The following is a 15,636-nucleotide window of genomic DNA, read 5'->3' as shown; positions in this document are numbered from 1 at the left end:
ACTAAATATCTTGTCTTTGTGGTGTATTCAATTGACTACAGGTTGAAGAGGATTTGCAAATCACTATATTCTGTTTTTATTTACATTTTACACAATGTCACAACTTCATTGGAATTGGGGTTGTTTATTATAAAAGCCGAGTGGCACCTGTGTGCATGTGTATGCTTCGATCACGCAGAAACCGGGGAGAGCTGACATTTGCTGGTCAAGGATGAACGCTGCAAAAACGGAAAGTTGATGGGACAAATATTTTTGGAGAAATTAGCCATTTTAGCTAACCAGTAAACAATGGACATTGTGCTTAGGCATGGGTATTGATAAGATTTTATCGATACCGATGCCATTATCGATTCTGCTTATCGAGCCTATTCCTTATCGATACCTCTTGTGAATTTTCTGTGTACTAAAAGTAGGCTTTACAGGTTTTCTATGTCAAAACAACATTTTACATTGGTCACTAGAACCTTGATCTCTGGACATAGATAAAATCTGTAGTTTTTGTCAAAAACATTTCCTTTCAGACATTTTGGCATGAATGTCTCTCCATACCTCTGAGCTGAGCTCAGCCGGCTGCTGCACATCAGCGCAGGGTGTCTCGTTTTTTGAGGAAAAAAATGTTTTGATCGATTGCAGTTTGTTTGTATTGTAACATTTGGAAAGAGGTGTCAATTGATTTAAACAGCATTTCACTTTGACGTTATTAATTCTGACTGGACTCTATCGTTCTAAATTGACTCGGCAGAGAGCCACGCAGCATTTGGAGCTGTGTGAACAGAACGGAGGACGATTCTCGTTTCTTTCTCGCAACAAGACAGGAGTCCCAGTTAGTGACTTTAATCCACACAAAGTGACTCATGATTGATATTCATGGATGAAAGTGGTGAAAAGCAAAAAAAACCTGTAACCCAAAATTACCCCCCAACACCTCCCGCACGAAAATGTTTGAATTCTAGAAGCTCGGAAATGCAATCTGGGACTATTCCAGACAATAAACTGCAGTGAGTGCAGCATCCATTTTGGAGAGAAAAACCCAACTTTCCTTATTCAGATTCACTCCAGTAGTATTCTGCTCTTACTAGGATGCAGCAGTTTTCTAGTTTGGCAGATAGTTCTGGAGGAAATCACTGAAGAAATTAACAAATTGAAAATATGGTTTGACCGAAAACTTAAATAAAACAGGGATGAAGTGGAGGTGTAAGAGTCACTAGGTGTTCACAGGAAACACTTATTTATTTCTATATGTATTTATTTATTTTCATTGTTAGCTGGTTTTATCTTTTCTGTTGTGTTTTGTTTCATCAGGTTCTTTTTGTTTCCTTCTCTAAAATTGTATTGTGGCATTATTAGTTATTATAAGTTATTATTACTATTATTGTTGTTGCTATTATCATTAATATATGAATAAAAAAATACAATTTGACAATGAACACTGAGCCATTAATTATTATACAGAAAACATACACACAAACATGCTGAGATGCGAACAGCTTAATGCTAACTTTAACATTGAAAATGCCACAGACATGCTAACGCATTAGCATTGGTCCCCTTTAACTGTTTCAGAAGACCATAACAGGTCGGTTTAACATAAAAAAGGGAAATATTACTCACAGACATATGCTCTTTAGGATTTTAGCGGGGAAAATTAAGATAAAGTGAAAGAAAACAGTGAATCAACGAAGCAGCAAATCGAAGCACTGCTTCGATTGGTTCAAGTTTCAAAGCAAAGCCGTGGCGCAGAAAAGTTGATTACAGACCCGCTGCAGGGTCTGTAATCAATTTAGAGAAATGATCATTTTCCTGACAAACAGCCCCAAAACAACGGTGACTCTGAAGGACCGCTAAGGGAATCATTAAGCAAAAAGGTTATTGATGTCACTGGATCGAACCATTTCTTAACGATACCCGAAAGGAACCGGTTCTCGATACCCATCCCTAATTGTTCTGCAATGGACCATGGAAGTTTGGGGTTTTAAATGTTAAATGCTACTGTGGTTCATGTTAGTTTAACAGTGTTGTTAGTGTTATTGATTTATTGTGTCTTTGTAGTTTAATTGGTTTAGTCAGTTTAGTTAAGTATCATGTTGCTGGTGCCATAAGTGACAAGTGTATTGCGGCTGATGTCTTCCACCACCGTCTCCGTTTCTGCAGGTCTAAAACCAGTGGTGGGCACAGTTCTGCTAATCGCTAATTATCGAAGATAATGTTTTCATTATCGGATTATCTTTTCAGATAACTCTGAAAACCATCACTGGACCAATAATCTTTCGATAAGTTTTGGTCCGACAATTTTTAGACCGCTAACATATTTTTGCAGAAGTGATAAACAAAGCTTAACAGTTACAAATATTTACAAAGTCCATAATCAGTTAAGTACCTACCTCTTAAATGTTTTGTAGTACAACCCCTGGCAAAAATTATGTAATCACCGGCCTTGGAGGATGTTCATTCAGTTGTTTAATTTTGTAGAAAAAAAGTAGATCACAGACATGACATAAAACTAAAGTCATTTCAAATGGCAACTTTCTGGCTTTAAGAAACACTATAAGAAATCAGGGAAAAAAAACTGTGGCAGTCAGTAACGATTACTTTTTTAGACCAAGCAGAGGGAAAAAAATATGGAATCACTCAATTCTGAGAAAAAAAAAAATATGGAATCACCCTGTAAATTTTCATCCCCAAAACTAACACCTGCCTCAAATCAGATCTGCTCGTTAGTCTGCATCTAAAAAGGAGTGATCACACCTTGGAGCGCTGTTGCACCAAGTGGACTGACATGAATCATGGCTCCAACACGAGAGATGTCAATTGAAACAAAGGAGAGGATTATCAAACTCTTAAAAGAGGGTAAATCATCACGCAATGTTGCAAAAGATGTTTGTTGTTCACAGTCAGCTGTGTCTAAACTCTGGACCAAATACAAATAACATGGGAAGGTTGATAAAGGCAAACATACTGGTAGACCAAGGAAGACATCAAAGCGTCAAGACAGAAAACTTAAAGCAATATGTCTCAAAAATCGAAAATGCACAACAAAACAAATGAGGAACGAATGGGAGGAAACTGGAGTCAACGTCTGTGACCGAACTGTAAGAAACCGCCTAAAGGAAATGGGATTTACATACAGAAAAGCTAAACGAAAGCCATCATTAACACCTAAACAGAAAAAAAACAAGGTTACAATGGGCTAAGGAAAAGCAATCGTGGACTGTGGATGACTGGATGAAAGTCATATTCAGTGATGAATCTCGAATCTGCACTGGGCAAGTTGATGATGCTGGAACTTTTGTTTGATGCCGTTCCAATGAGATTTATAAAGATGACTGCCTGAAGACAACATGTAAATTTCCACAGTCATTGATGATATGGGGCTGCATGTCAGGTAAAGGCACTGGGGAGATAGTTGTCATTACATCATCAATAAATGCACAAGTTTACGTTGATATTTGGACACTTTTCTTGTCCCATCAATTGAAAGGATGTTTGGGGATGATGAAATCATTTTTCAAGATGATAATGCATCTTGCCATAGATCAAAAACTGTGAAAACATTCCTTGCAAAAAAGACACATAGGGTCAATGTCATGGCCTGCAAATAGTCCGGATCTTAATCCAATCTTTGGTGGAAGTTGAAGAAAATGGTCCATGACAAGGCTCCAACCTGCAAAGCTGATCTGGCAACAGCAATCAGAGAAAGTTGGAGCCAGATTGATGAAGAGTACTGTTTGTCACTCATTAAGTCCATGCCTCAGAGACTGCAAGCTGTTATAAAAGCCAGAGATGGTGCAACAAAATACCAGTGATGTGTTGGAGCGTTCTTTTGTTTTTCATGATTCCAAAATTTTTCCTCAGAATTGAGTGATTCCATATTTTTTTCCTCTGCTTGGTCTAAAAAAGTAACCGTTACTGACTGCCACAATTTTTTTTCCTGATTTCTTATAGTGTTTCTTAAAGCCAGAAAGTTGCCATTTGAAATGACTTTAGTTTTGTGTCATGTCTGTGATCTGCTTTTTTTCTACAAAATTAAACAACTGAATGAACATCCTCCAAGGCCGGTGATTCCATAATTTTTGCCAGGGGTTGTAGATGCGCAGTTCTATCCTCTGCAAACAGAGGAGAGCTGGTTCCAAAAGAAACCACTCTATCCTCTGCAGGCAAAGGAGAGCTGAAAAAAATTAATTTCTTTTGACCCCATACTGATACACAGGCAATATCACCCAAGTCACCCAGAGGCATAGAGCTTTAACTTATGGCTAAAATTTTAATCAAACTAATTTCTGGCAAGTTATTTAAATTAACGTCACGTCTGAAGTTTTATAAAGTGAAAATATCAGATATGTGTTTTAGTTTTAAAGTAATGCACTAATTTTGAAGGTTTTAGTGTGGACATGCTGTGTCGAGAGGTGCATTATTGGTATCTCAGTACATTCATGACAGAAGAAATGCATTTGACACGCTCTGATCAGGCTCCACATGGACAACAGCATTAAACTCTTTGTATATTGAGCCTAAAACTCTCGTGAATATATTCTCTGGGTTTATAGACGTTGTGTTTGTATGCATCTTAAACGTAGCAAACACGGAATATCAGGAATTTTGTTTTGGCAAGATTTCACGGTCTCTACTGCCATCTACTGGTCAGTAGTGTTCATGGCCAGTAGGAGATGGAAGTGTTCTATTTATTTTGACACTGGTTGTAGCAGAGAGTTATTTAATTAAAACTTGTCTTTTTTTTTGTTTGTTTGTTTGCAAACGTACGGAGCCCGCCTGGGGACATGGTGGTTAAATTTTTTGGCCCAGATTATTGTGTTCCCATGCAATAGTTTTTGCATTTCTTCGCAATAACCTAATATCATATTAAAACTCATGCCTATCAGAGTACACAGTGAGTGAAATCAGGTGGGGGAGAGACTGAACGCATATGCGCTAGTTCATATTATAATAGTTCACACAAGTTGTGCTTATTTAATTGACATATGAACGAGGATTTGTCATCTCACATTATCTTGGAAAACCAAAGGAGGCTTAGAGTGAAATATATGGTAAAATATAGAAATACGGCATCTTAACAAGAAAGGATAACAGGGAATTATATTTGAATGTGTATTTACTATAACTAGACAGTGAAGGTGCTACCTTCTGAATCTCCTTCAGTAGAACACCATCAGTCATAAACTTGATCTTGGTATCACTGGTCACATTCCCCTCATATCGAATCTGGTAGGACACCTCCCTAAACACAAACAGAAGTGTGCCACATCTTTTAAAAAATGTTTAAATTTATGCTTTATGTACCAGCTTGTTAAAGAGGTTTAAACTTTTTTGTATGCACTCAAAAGCCGGTGCAAATGATGACATGATGAGCAAAATTTGTTTTTGTTACCGTGTTGACAGGTTCATCTCCTTTGCTACTCTGTGAGACATGCTCACAGCTGCTACTCTTCTTGGCTCTGTGATACCGATAATCCCACTCCCACTGGAACAAAGAGGAATGCAAACAAGGTTTAGACATTAGTGTGTATTCTCATGTAAACCTTCCTGGACCCTGTTCTTTGCACGTTTATCCTGGTCACACTAATCCAGTTTATTCAGTTCTTCCCACCCAAGTGAGAATTTGATTCAACAAAGAGACAATCATCCACAATACTGTGGACATCCATTATCACTGACAAGGGTGTGTGTGTGTATACATTTTATATATATCCTGGAAAACACATTCATCTCTGTGAATGGAGGAATGGCAAAAAAGAGGGTGACGGTGATCTCTACATCTAGTAGAGAGCACTAACGTTCACCACATCAAAGCAAGAGCTGCTCTTTCTCATAGCTAAGAGGGCTATGAGAAATACTGTGAAATCTGCAACAACAAGAAAGGTGAGGTGCCAAAAAGTGGCAGATATATAATAATAGTAATAAGTCTGTTACTGCTAAAATTACCCGATTGAGGATGGGCAGAAAAATCTAAATAAAGGGCAATATAAAATGGAAAAAGTCATTGGAAAAGGCAAATCAGAGTAAGCAGAAAGTAATGAAATGTTACAAATATGTTTTTAAGTTCACAGTCACAACTTATGTGTGTCCACTGCATTAATGATTTTATCATGTATTCCTTAATATTTAGAGCAAACACCACCAGCACACCAAGGAACAGAGAACAGGTTAAAGCAAAACACAGAAATGTTAGAATGGCCAAATAAATAAAAACATAATAAAATAGAAGGTACACTAATATTGCATTTATGACCAACATCTAATCCTGTTTACACTGAATAAACCTGCTCCTGAGCAGGTTTGCTGTTCTGCATGGTGCTATGACAATAAATACTGTTTTGAAGCACCAAGAAATTCAGCATCATGCCAAATAGTCAACAATGCAATCTAACCAACACTGCATTCCAGTAAGATAAAAAAGAACAGGATACCTGGCATAGCCGGCTTCATAGAGAAATTGTGGCACTTGTGTGGTCTTTCCACTTCCTGTCTCTCCACAGATGATAACGCAGGGATTCTCTCTGATTGCCTCCATAATGACCTGCTCCTCCCCCAGGATTGGCAACCTCAAACGAGCCTCCTGTAGATGCAACAACAGAGCACCACATCTTTAAAAACAAACTCATAACAGGGATAAAAACTGTCTGACTGTTACACACATGTACCACACACCTGTATCTCTGGCAATCTGTCAACAGGAATAAAGACGGCCGGCTGCGATGGCTTTTTGCTTTGGACTTTTTCCTGATCTGAACCCTTTGTCTCTTTGAGTCCATCTTGGTCTGCTACTTTTTCTTGTTCCTTCAACACTTGCTTGCATTCTGGCTCCTGACTGGTGGTGGCAGTTTCCCAAGAGTCAACCACATCTGTTTTATCATTGGGTTCATTATCATCATCATCATCATCATCTTCTTCAGAGGAAGTGTTGAGATCACTACTTTGTTTTAGTTCTTCCTCTTCTTCTTTCCATTTTCTTTTCCTGTTCGCACCACTGACACTGCTGATTTTTGATCCCAATTCTCCATCTATTTTTTCATCAGCTGCCCTGTTAAAAACCCAAAACATCACAAAGCACTGACACCCTGCTTCTTCAAACAACCCACCGATCATCCACTGTTTAACTACTATGATTGAACCACGATCTAATTGTTTCCCCACTTACTGTTTGCTCTGGTAAAGTTTGTCCCCTGTACCCAGTTTGGATGTGGTGTAAAGCAGATTGAGTTCAGACTCTGGAAGTTGCACCTCAGCCAGCTTGGTCAGTATGTCCGCTCTCTGGACAGCACAGAGGAAAAACAAAATGTGACCACAAAATCAGTCTTAACAGCAAGAGTGCAGCAACCTGCACAAAGACTTTAGTCTATTACAAAGACTGTGTGTGGATTTTGATTTTCAAAAGTGCTGTGGCACTTTTTTCAAAACAAGGTGAAAAAGAATACAAATTGGAGGAAAAGGCAAGTAATTATCATTATTTTGTCAGCTAGCCATGTTACATTTGTCATACCTTCTTGATCGAATCACAGTGGAGTAAGACAAATATTCATCACCAAACAGAGATTCGAGAATGTTATGACAACACATATCTGCAACCTAAAAGTTGCTTTTTACTTCTGCAGTGCTGCACTTCATCATCCTCTTGACCATCATTTGTAGACAAATGCGTGACTGTTGACCTTTACAGTTCTACACCACCACTAGCTGCAGTGCTACATGCCGACAAAAGCCTAGTGTGGAAGCAGTTGACAGCATGCCACCTGTAACTGAACTTCACCTTTGTTTTTCAAAGTTTGACATGAACATCCAGCACTTTGTTGTGGTTTGGCCCTTCACCAGACATAGCAGTAAGTTCAACAATCAGAATTTTTCAGTGTGTAGCAGTGATGGCGCACTGCTGAGAGCTGTTAGGGATACACGTGCACGTCAAAAGGCCTCTGCATTCCCTGGTTGCCAGTTATTGCCGCCTTTGCATCACAGCCTGAAGGCAGATGGTGGCTTCTGAAGATGGCTTCATGTTTGAAATCATGTTATGTTTTCTGTTAATGACATATTGGCTGACTCTGTTGTATACTAGATTAAAGCCAGAAATAATAAATTGGCTTTTGATATTACTTAACAAATTTCAGCACTAATTTCCATAATGTAGCTGTATCACTTCCTACTTAAGTAAAGCTTTTAGGAATAAATTATTTAATTTAAAAAACACAATGTCACCATAAAAGAAGAAAGAAGTTCATGCAGACCAGAATTAAAACTTTCTGGCAGAGTATCAAGAATAACTTGCTTGATTTGTTCAGAAATATGTTATTGATATTTTTAAAGTGGTCATCTTGTGCATACTCTTTAATAGGGGTGGAATGATACATCATATATTGAAATAATCATATCTTGGGGCCTGTATGAAATCGTATAATTTTTTTAATGAGTATTGTGACATCATCATCATATCATATTGTGACATCATCAACGACTGCATGGAAAAATAATGCGCTCACATAGAAGAACCATAAATTATTTACAAACTATATAAACAGGAAACACATAGCATCCAAGATTACGACTTGTACTTCAGAAAAAATTGTTTCTTTAAACATTCACCTCAGATTACTTTCTACATAAATAGTGTCACCAACTATGGAATTATGTATTGTGATATGTATCAAATCACAATAGATGTACTGTGATATGTACACAATACACCCTGGAGTTACTGTATTGTTCCATCTCGACTTAATATATAGAAAGTTATGATTTCCATTTATTCAACTTTATTAAAAAAGAGGCAAAGAGTTTAAAAAGGGATGTACAGAGTGTCCCCAAAAAAGTGCCACACTTATTTGACTTTAATTCTGCAATGGCTAATCTAAATTCTGTGTTTTTTTTCCAGACATCAAGATATATGTGAGGAATTTCTTCTGATGTAGTATGAGACTGATCCAATGAGGATGCTGCTTGCAATCAAGCAAAAAGAAAAACTGGTGGAAATCTACTTTGAGACCAAGTCGATCGTGCAAACCCAACGACAATATCAATGTCAATTTGAAGTTATAAAAACCCCAGACAGAAAGAAAATATGGAGGATTGTAAAGAAGTTTCAAACTGATAAAACTGTTCACAATGATAACCAAGGGAGATCTGACCGAACCAGTGGAGCCGTGCACATATTGAGCACATCTTGTGAATGCCAAACCTTTTACAAATTGAAGTGAAATTGTAAATGAACACCAGAGACAAAATTCACTGAGATATGCTTCAAGATGACAGATATCAGTATCCAAAAGTGTATAGATTTTCTATGGCTTTTTTTTTGTGGCACATTTTTTGGGGCACCATGTATGACAGATTTTCAGCAAGCCAATACTGACCACCAGGTGTCTCAAAGACATGCAAGAAAGTTTGTCAACAAAAGTACCCCATAAGTGGGCTATTTTTCACAAAAGTGTGTCAATAACGGTAAAGAAAAGGTGGGTGAAATTGATGCCTTGGCCAAGCAAGCAGGGAAAAGGAAAGCAATCTGAACATGCAAAATATTATCTGTTCTTGGCTGGGACATTAAATCTTACTCAGCAACTTTTCCAAATATTTTTTACAGTTGACCGTTTACTTCAAATGTCCACTCTGTTAATGTAACCAAACAGAAGTAACTGAAACTGAAATGCTCTTTTGCCTAGAAAATCTAATTCAAGCTCAATGAAACCTGAAAAATTTGTTACATAATATACTTAGCCACAGATGTGCAGAGTTTCTTCATGGAATACTGATACTGCAATTTTTACCAAATAATTCCATGTGTGGCAAATTTTATTTCAGTAGGTTGTCTTTACCCTTATGGCTTTTAATGACCAACCAATTAATTAACTAGTGTGCAGGCTGTCCTCATGGTGGCTCTGTCAGAGGAAGGGCAAATGTCATATCTACCATGTGGCGTGCACTCGTGCATGAGAGGCCTTTATTCTCCAGCTCTTCTTTTGTGCATTCTTAAAAGGTGCACTTCTTGTGAGTCTTCACTGTTAGTTCAATAAATCATTATAGAGATGGCTATAATCATTCCACAGATGATTCATAATCATTCAAGAGATGGTTCTCACTAAAGTGGTGAATAATCTTCTGCTTGCAATGGATTCGGACACCACTACTGTTCTGGTGTTGTTAGATCTCAGTGCTGCATTTGATACCATGGATCATCATATTCTACTTGATAGGCTGGAAAATCATTTTGGGATTACTAGGAGTGCCCTTGCATGGCTGACGTCATACTTGACCAGTCGTTCTCACTGTGTTTTGTACAGTAACAGTACCTCTAACCTTAGTGACATGAAATTTGGGGTTCCACAGGGGTCCGACTTAGGCCCCCTGCTTTTCTCCCTTTATATAGCACCCCTTAGGGACATATTGTGGTGTTTTGGGATTACCTTTCACTGCTATGCTGATGATACTCAGTTATACAGCCGATAACTGCTGGTAATTTCATTCACATAAAATCCTTAGAAGATTGCCTTGCATCAGTGAGAAGTTGGATGTCTAGAAACTTCCTACTTTTAAACTCTGATAAGACTGAAATGATGGTTCTTGGTGCAGTGAGACATCAGCATCAATTTGACCAGTTAACGCTTAGCCTAGGCTCGTGTGTCATACATCACACTGACAAAGTAAGGAACCTTGGGGTAATTTTTGATCCTACGTTCTCATTTGACCTCCACATTAGAAATGTTACAAGGACAGCTTTCTTCCACCTGTGAAATATAGCGAAGATTTATCCCATCTGGTCTATGGCTGATGCTGAGACCCTGATCCATGCGTTTATCTCTTCTAGATTGGATAACTGCAATGTTCTGCTTTCTGGTTTACCGCAGTCCAGCATTAGGGCTCTCCAATTGGTTTAAAATGCTGCAGCCAGACTTTTGACATGAAGCAGAAAGTTCAACCACATTACACCCATTTTGGCATCCCTTGACTGGCTTCTTGTCCCAGTGAGATCAGATTGGACTGGCACCTCCCTACCTAGCTGACCTAATTAAACCTTACGTACCAGCCTGGGCTTTGTGTTGTCAGGGTGCAGGACTACAACCCCTGGCAAAAATTATGGAATCACCGGCCTCGGAGGATGTTCATTCAGTTGTTTAATTTTGTAGAAAAAAAGCAGATCACAGACATGACACAAAACTAAAGTCATTTCAAATGGCAACTTTCTGGCTTTAAGAAACACTATAAGAAATCAAGAAAAAAAAGATTGTGGCAGTCAGTAACGGTTACTTTTTTTAGACCAAGCAGAGGAAAAAAATATGGAATCACTCAATTCTGAGGAAAAAATTATGGAATCACCCTGTAAATTTTCATCCCCAAAACTAACACCTGCATCAAATCAGATCTGCTCGTTAGTCTGCATCTAAAAAGGAGTGATCACACCTTGGAGAGCTGTTGCACCAAGTGGACTGACATGAATCATGGCTCCAACACGAGAGATGTCAATTGAAACAAAGGAGAGGATTATCAAACTCTTAAAAGAGAGTAAATCATCACGCAATGTTGCAAAAGATGTTGGTTGTTCACAGTCAGCTGTGTCTAAACTCTGGACCAAATACAAACAACATGGGAAGGTTGTTAAAGGCAAACATACTGGTAGACCAAGGAAGACATCAAAGCGTCAAGACAGAAAACTTAAAGCAATATGTCTCAAAAACCGAAAAATGTACAACAAAACAAATGAGGAACGAATGGGAGGAAACTGCAGTCAACGTCTGTGACCGAACTGTAAGAAACCGCCTAAAGGAAATGGGATTTACATACAGAAAAGCTACACGAAAGGCATCATTAACACCTAAACAGAAAAAAACAAGGTTACAATGGGCTAAGGAAAAGCAATTGTGGACTGTGGATGACTGGATGAAAGTCATATTCAGTGATGAATCTCGAATCTGCATTGGGCAAGGTGATGATGCTGGAACTTTTGTTTGGTGCCTTTCCAATGAGATTTATAAAGATGACTGCCTGAAGAGAACATGTAAATTTCCACAGTCATTGATGATATGGGGCTGCATGTCAGGTAAAGGCACTGGGGAGATGGCTGTCATTACATCATCAATAAATGCACAAGTTTATGTTGATATTTTGGACAATTGAAAGGATGTTTGGGGATGATCAAATCATTTTTCAAGATGATAATGCATCTTGCCATAGAGCAAAAACTGCAAAAACATTCCCTGCAAAAAGACACATAGGGTCAATGTCATGGCATAGGGTCAATGTCAATGAGCAGATCTGATTTGATGCAGGTGTTAATTTGGGGGATGAAAATTTACAGGGTGATTCCATAATTTTTTCCTCAGAATTGAGTGATTCCATATTTTTTTCCTCTGCTTGGTCTAAAAAAGTAACTGTTACTGACTGCCACAATCTTTTTTTCTTGATTTCTTATAGTGTTTCTTAAAGCCAGAAAGTTGCCATTTGAAATGACTTTAGTTTTGTGTCATGTCTGTGATCTGCTTTTTTTCTACAAAATTAAACAACTGAATGAACATCCTCTGAGGCCGGTGAATCCATAATTTTTTGCCAGGGGTTGTACTTTGTGTCCCTAGGGCGAATAAGAAGTCTGCAGGTCATAGAGCTTTCTCTTATCGTTCCCCTGTTCTGTGGCATGATCTCCCTGCATCAATAAAACAGTCAGATTCTGTGGAGACTTTCAAGTCCAGACTTAAGATGCACTTATTTTCCCTTTTGTATGACTAGCATACTGACATAGTATAGTTCTACGCTTTATTAAGAAACTGAGCGTGCCGCGGCCTCAAATTTAGGGCTAGTGGCCGGCGATCACCTTAGTATTTCCTGCTTTTCTTGTTGTTTAATGCTGGCAAATTATACTGTATTTCTTGTCTTTCTGATTCTGTTTTTTTTTCTCTCTGTTTAAGGTGCAGCTCCATCCAGAGATGGGTGTGGTATTTGTGCTGGAGACTCTCCTGTCCTGTGCACCAACAGCATTTCCTGTATATTCGTTTTGTAAATTGTTCTGTAATTTATGTCTGTAGCATGGCCTGAGCAGAGGATCACCCCTTTGAGTCTGGTCTGCTTGAGGTTTCTTCCTCAGAGGGAGTTTTTCCTTACCACTGCTGCTCTGGGGGTTAGTAAGGTTAGACCTTACTTGTGTGAAGCACCATGAGGCAACTCTGTTGTGATTTGGCGCTATATAAATGAAAATAAATTGAAAAAAAAAATTTAAATATAGAATCTTCAGAAACAATTGACTAGGTCATTTTCTCTTTGTAAATCAGGACTTCAAATAACACACGTGCACTGTATCTGTACATACAGCCTCTACTCTGCCACTGAAAATGCCTTTGCTGGTATAAAATTTTGTCTTCTACATTATTTTGTGGACATGATGGTAAAGACCACCTTGATAACAGCAAAGGCAGTAATGATATCTTGCATAATATGAACTTTTTAGTCATCATGTACTAGGCTAGAAACTTGTTCAGGAGACATATTGCATGTATTAACCCATTAACACAGGAGTTAGACAAGGATTTCATGAGAAAACCAGGAGAATATTGCAGTAACAGTAAAGACAATAGCCCAAAAATACTTAATTATTATTTCTTTTTTTAATAAATAAAGATCTAGCTTTGCTGCTTGAATATGAACATCATAAATCCCTCTACTTCAGGTCGAAGCATCCAAAATGTTCTTTATCATTATTGGCATACTTTGGTTAAAAAAAAAAAAAAAAGCTCAAATACTGACCCAATGAGTCCTGATTGTTGCTTGTAACACAATACATACATCAGCAGGTATAGAACTGTGAAGCTTTGAGGACGTATAACATGAAACTACTTGTCTACCTCTTACCACATTTAAGTGGTAAGAGGGAGATTTTGCACATCCAAACTGAACCAGCAGTCCTGTTTTGAACAGCGCATGCTTCCTACCTGGGCTTTCTTCTCTTTGCGCTCCAGGACCTTCTGCAGCTCTTTCTTCTGCTTCTTGGTGAGCGGCTTTTTCTTTGACACAGTGGCCTTGCCAATGGTCTTCTTCTTGGCTTTGCTGGCTGGGAGCACAAGGGCATTGCTCTCATCCACACCTTTCAGTCTGGCTCCATCTGAGGCAAAAGACAAATAAGCAGGTCTCAGGCTGGACAGGTGCTGGGTTTCACTTGTGAATGGTAATTTTTCCTCTTTTTCCTCCACGGCACAGCCAGTGGGTGAGATGTCAATATGTGCGGGGAGCCACTCAGACATGGAACATTTCAAATGAAAGAGATTACTTCAGTTGTACTACACTGATTGCCACCAAACCTGGTACATGTACTATGCATAGTAACCCCCAGCCTCCTATTGATTTTTGGGTCAAAAGTTCAAAGATCAACATAACTGAAGCATACTTTGTAAAAAAAAAATAAAAATTGTGAGTGCAACAACTGCTTTTTTAAACCGACCAATTACCTCCAAAAACAGAAGTCTAATGGCTTTGGGCCCAAAAGCTCAAAGGTCATGGTCACTGGAGCATAGTTTGTAAACATCTTTTGAGCATAATAACTTCTTTCCAAATTGCCTGATTGCAACCAAACTTGGTATGTGGGTTAGGTATGGTGACCCCAAGACGCCTATTGGTTTTAGGGTCAAAAGGTCAAGTATTTTTTTACCTTCCAGTTCCACCACTATGTCTGTCTGACTCTCTGCTGGTAACTGAGCATTTTGCTGCCTCCCCTTCCAGTTGTGCTTCTTTCTGAGTTTTCCCATTTACGCTTGAAACCTGAAAATAAAATTCAATAAAATACAACTTTAAAATTACGCATATACCAACATTATGCAGGGAATCGACAAAAACAACGGCATATTTTAGAGCTGATTCGCCTGAATTGGCTTTTAGCTTTACTATTACAGAATGAGTGTAAACAAACAACTAATTAAACCCATATACACGTTATAAGAACACAAACCGTTTTTTAACTTCTTGATGCGCAAAATATTCAAGTCTTCATAAACCTCACGTGTAAACACGCGTGAGTCCGTCACGTAAAAATATCCGCCGCAGCAGCACAAAGGTTCCGCCGCTGACATCTCATATAAATCACATAAACTTCTTCTTCTATTTCGTAATAATTGTAATGACTTTAGTATTAATAATACAATCTTACTAAGCAAATATTACATACACAAATATCGTTTTTTCAAGACAATGCCTAAAATTACTCATTAGAGAAATGAGTTAAAACTTTATTATGTCTTTGTCATTATCATTGATTGAATCCAGTAATGCTTCAAAACTAGTTTCTTTGATAGACAAATTTGATCTGTAAATGTTTAATTGCCCTATGTTTTATTCTCTTGTATTATTTGCAAATGTATGCAGCTATTTTAAGATTTTGTACAGTACCGATTTTGTTGGCATTAGAGTAATAAATAAATAATAATAATAATATCAACAACATGTTCTTGTTCTTCTATCGAGTTTATTGGTGGTTTGCAAACCGATACGGTGCATTACCGCCACCAATTGTTTGTGGAGGATTAATTGAGTATGACGTAAGATGGAGATAAGAGAGGGGAAGAAAAAAAAGATGGGGGAAATTACACTGTACTATTATATATTCTCTTGAATAAACCTGTACCCTTTAAATATGCCAATACATGCCTGACGGCGTAACGATATAAA

General features: G+C 38.1%; 1 protein-coding gene across 3 annotated transcripts in view; it reads right to left on the bottom strand.

Moving 5' to 3' along the window:
* Positions 1–14,997, bottom strand: part of dhx37 (DEAH (Asp-Glu-Ala-His) box polypeptide 37) — a 43,702-nt gene extending 28,705 nt beyond the window's left edge. Inside the window, exons 1-8 of one of the 3 annotated variants that reach the window (XM_034170704.1) lie at positions 14,835–14,997; positions 14,624–14,733; positions 13,911–14,080; positions 7,154–7,266; positions 6,664–7,036; positions 6,423–6,571; positions 5,384–5,476; positions 5,137–5,233 (exon numbers count right to left, since the gene is read on the bottom strand). In XM_034170704.1, coding sequence (XP_034026595.1) covers positions 5,137–5,233; positions 5,384–5,476; positions 6,423–6,571; positions 6,664–7,036; positions 7,154–7,266; positions 13,911–14,080; positions 14,624–14,720 — 1,092 coding nt within the window. In that variant the 5' untranslated portion in view covers positions 14,721–14,733; positions 14,835–14,997. The remainder of the gene's footprint in view (positions 1–5,136; positions 5,234–5,383; positions 5,477–6,422; positions 6,572–6,663; positions 7,037–7,153; positions 7,267–13,910; positions 14,081–14,623; positions 14,734–14,834) is intronic. The other 2 variants (XM_034170706.1, XM_034170705.1) reach the window with 2 other exon arrangements.
* Between the last annotated feature and the right edge of the window lie 639 nt (positions 14,998–15,636).

This window comes from Thalassophryne amazonica, chromosome 5 (assembly GCF_902500255.1).
Source record: "Thalassophryne amazonica chromosome 5, fThaAma1.1, whole genome shotgun sequence".
Classification (NCBI taxonomy): domain Eukaryota; kingdom Metazoa; phylum Chordata; class Actinopteri; order Batrachoidiformes; family Batrachoididae; genus Thalassophryne; species Thalassophryne amazonica.
Note: the sequence above shows the minus strand (reverse complement) of the source record. Positions and strands in the feature narration are given on the sequence as shown.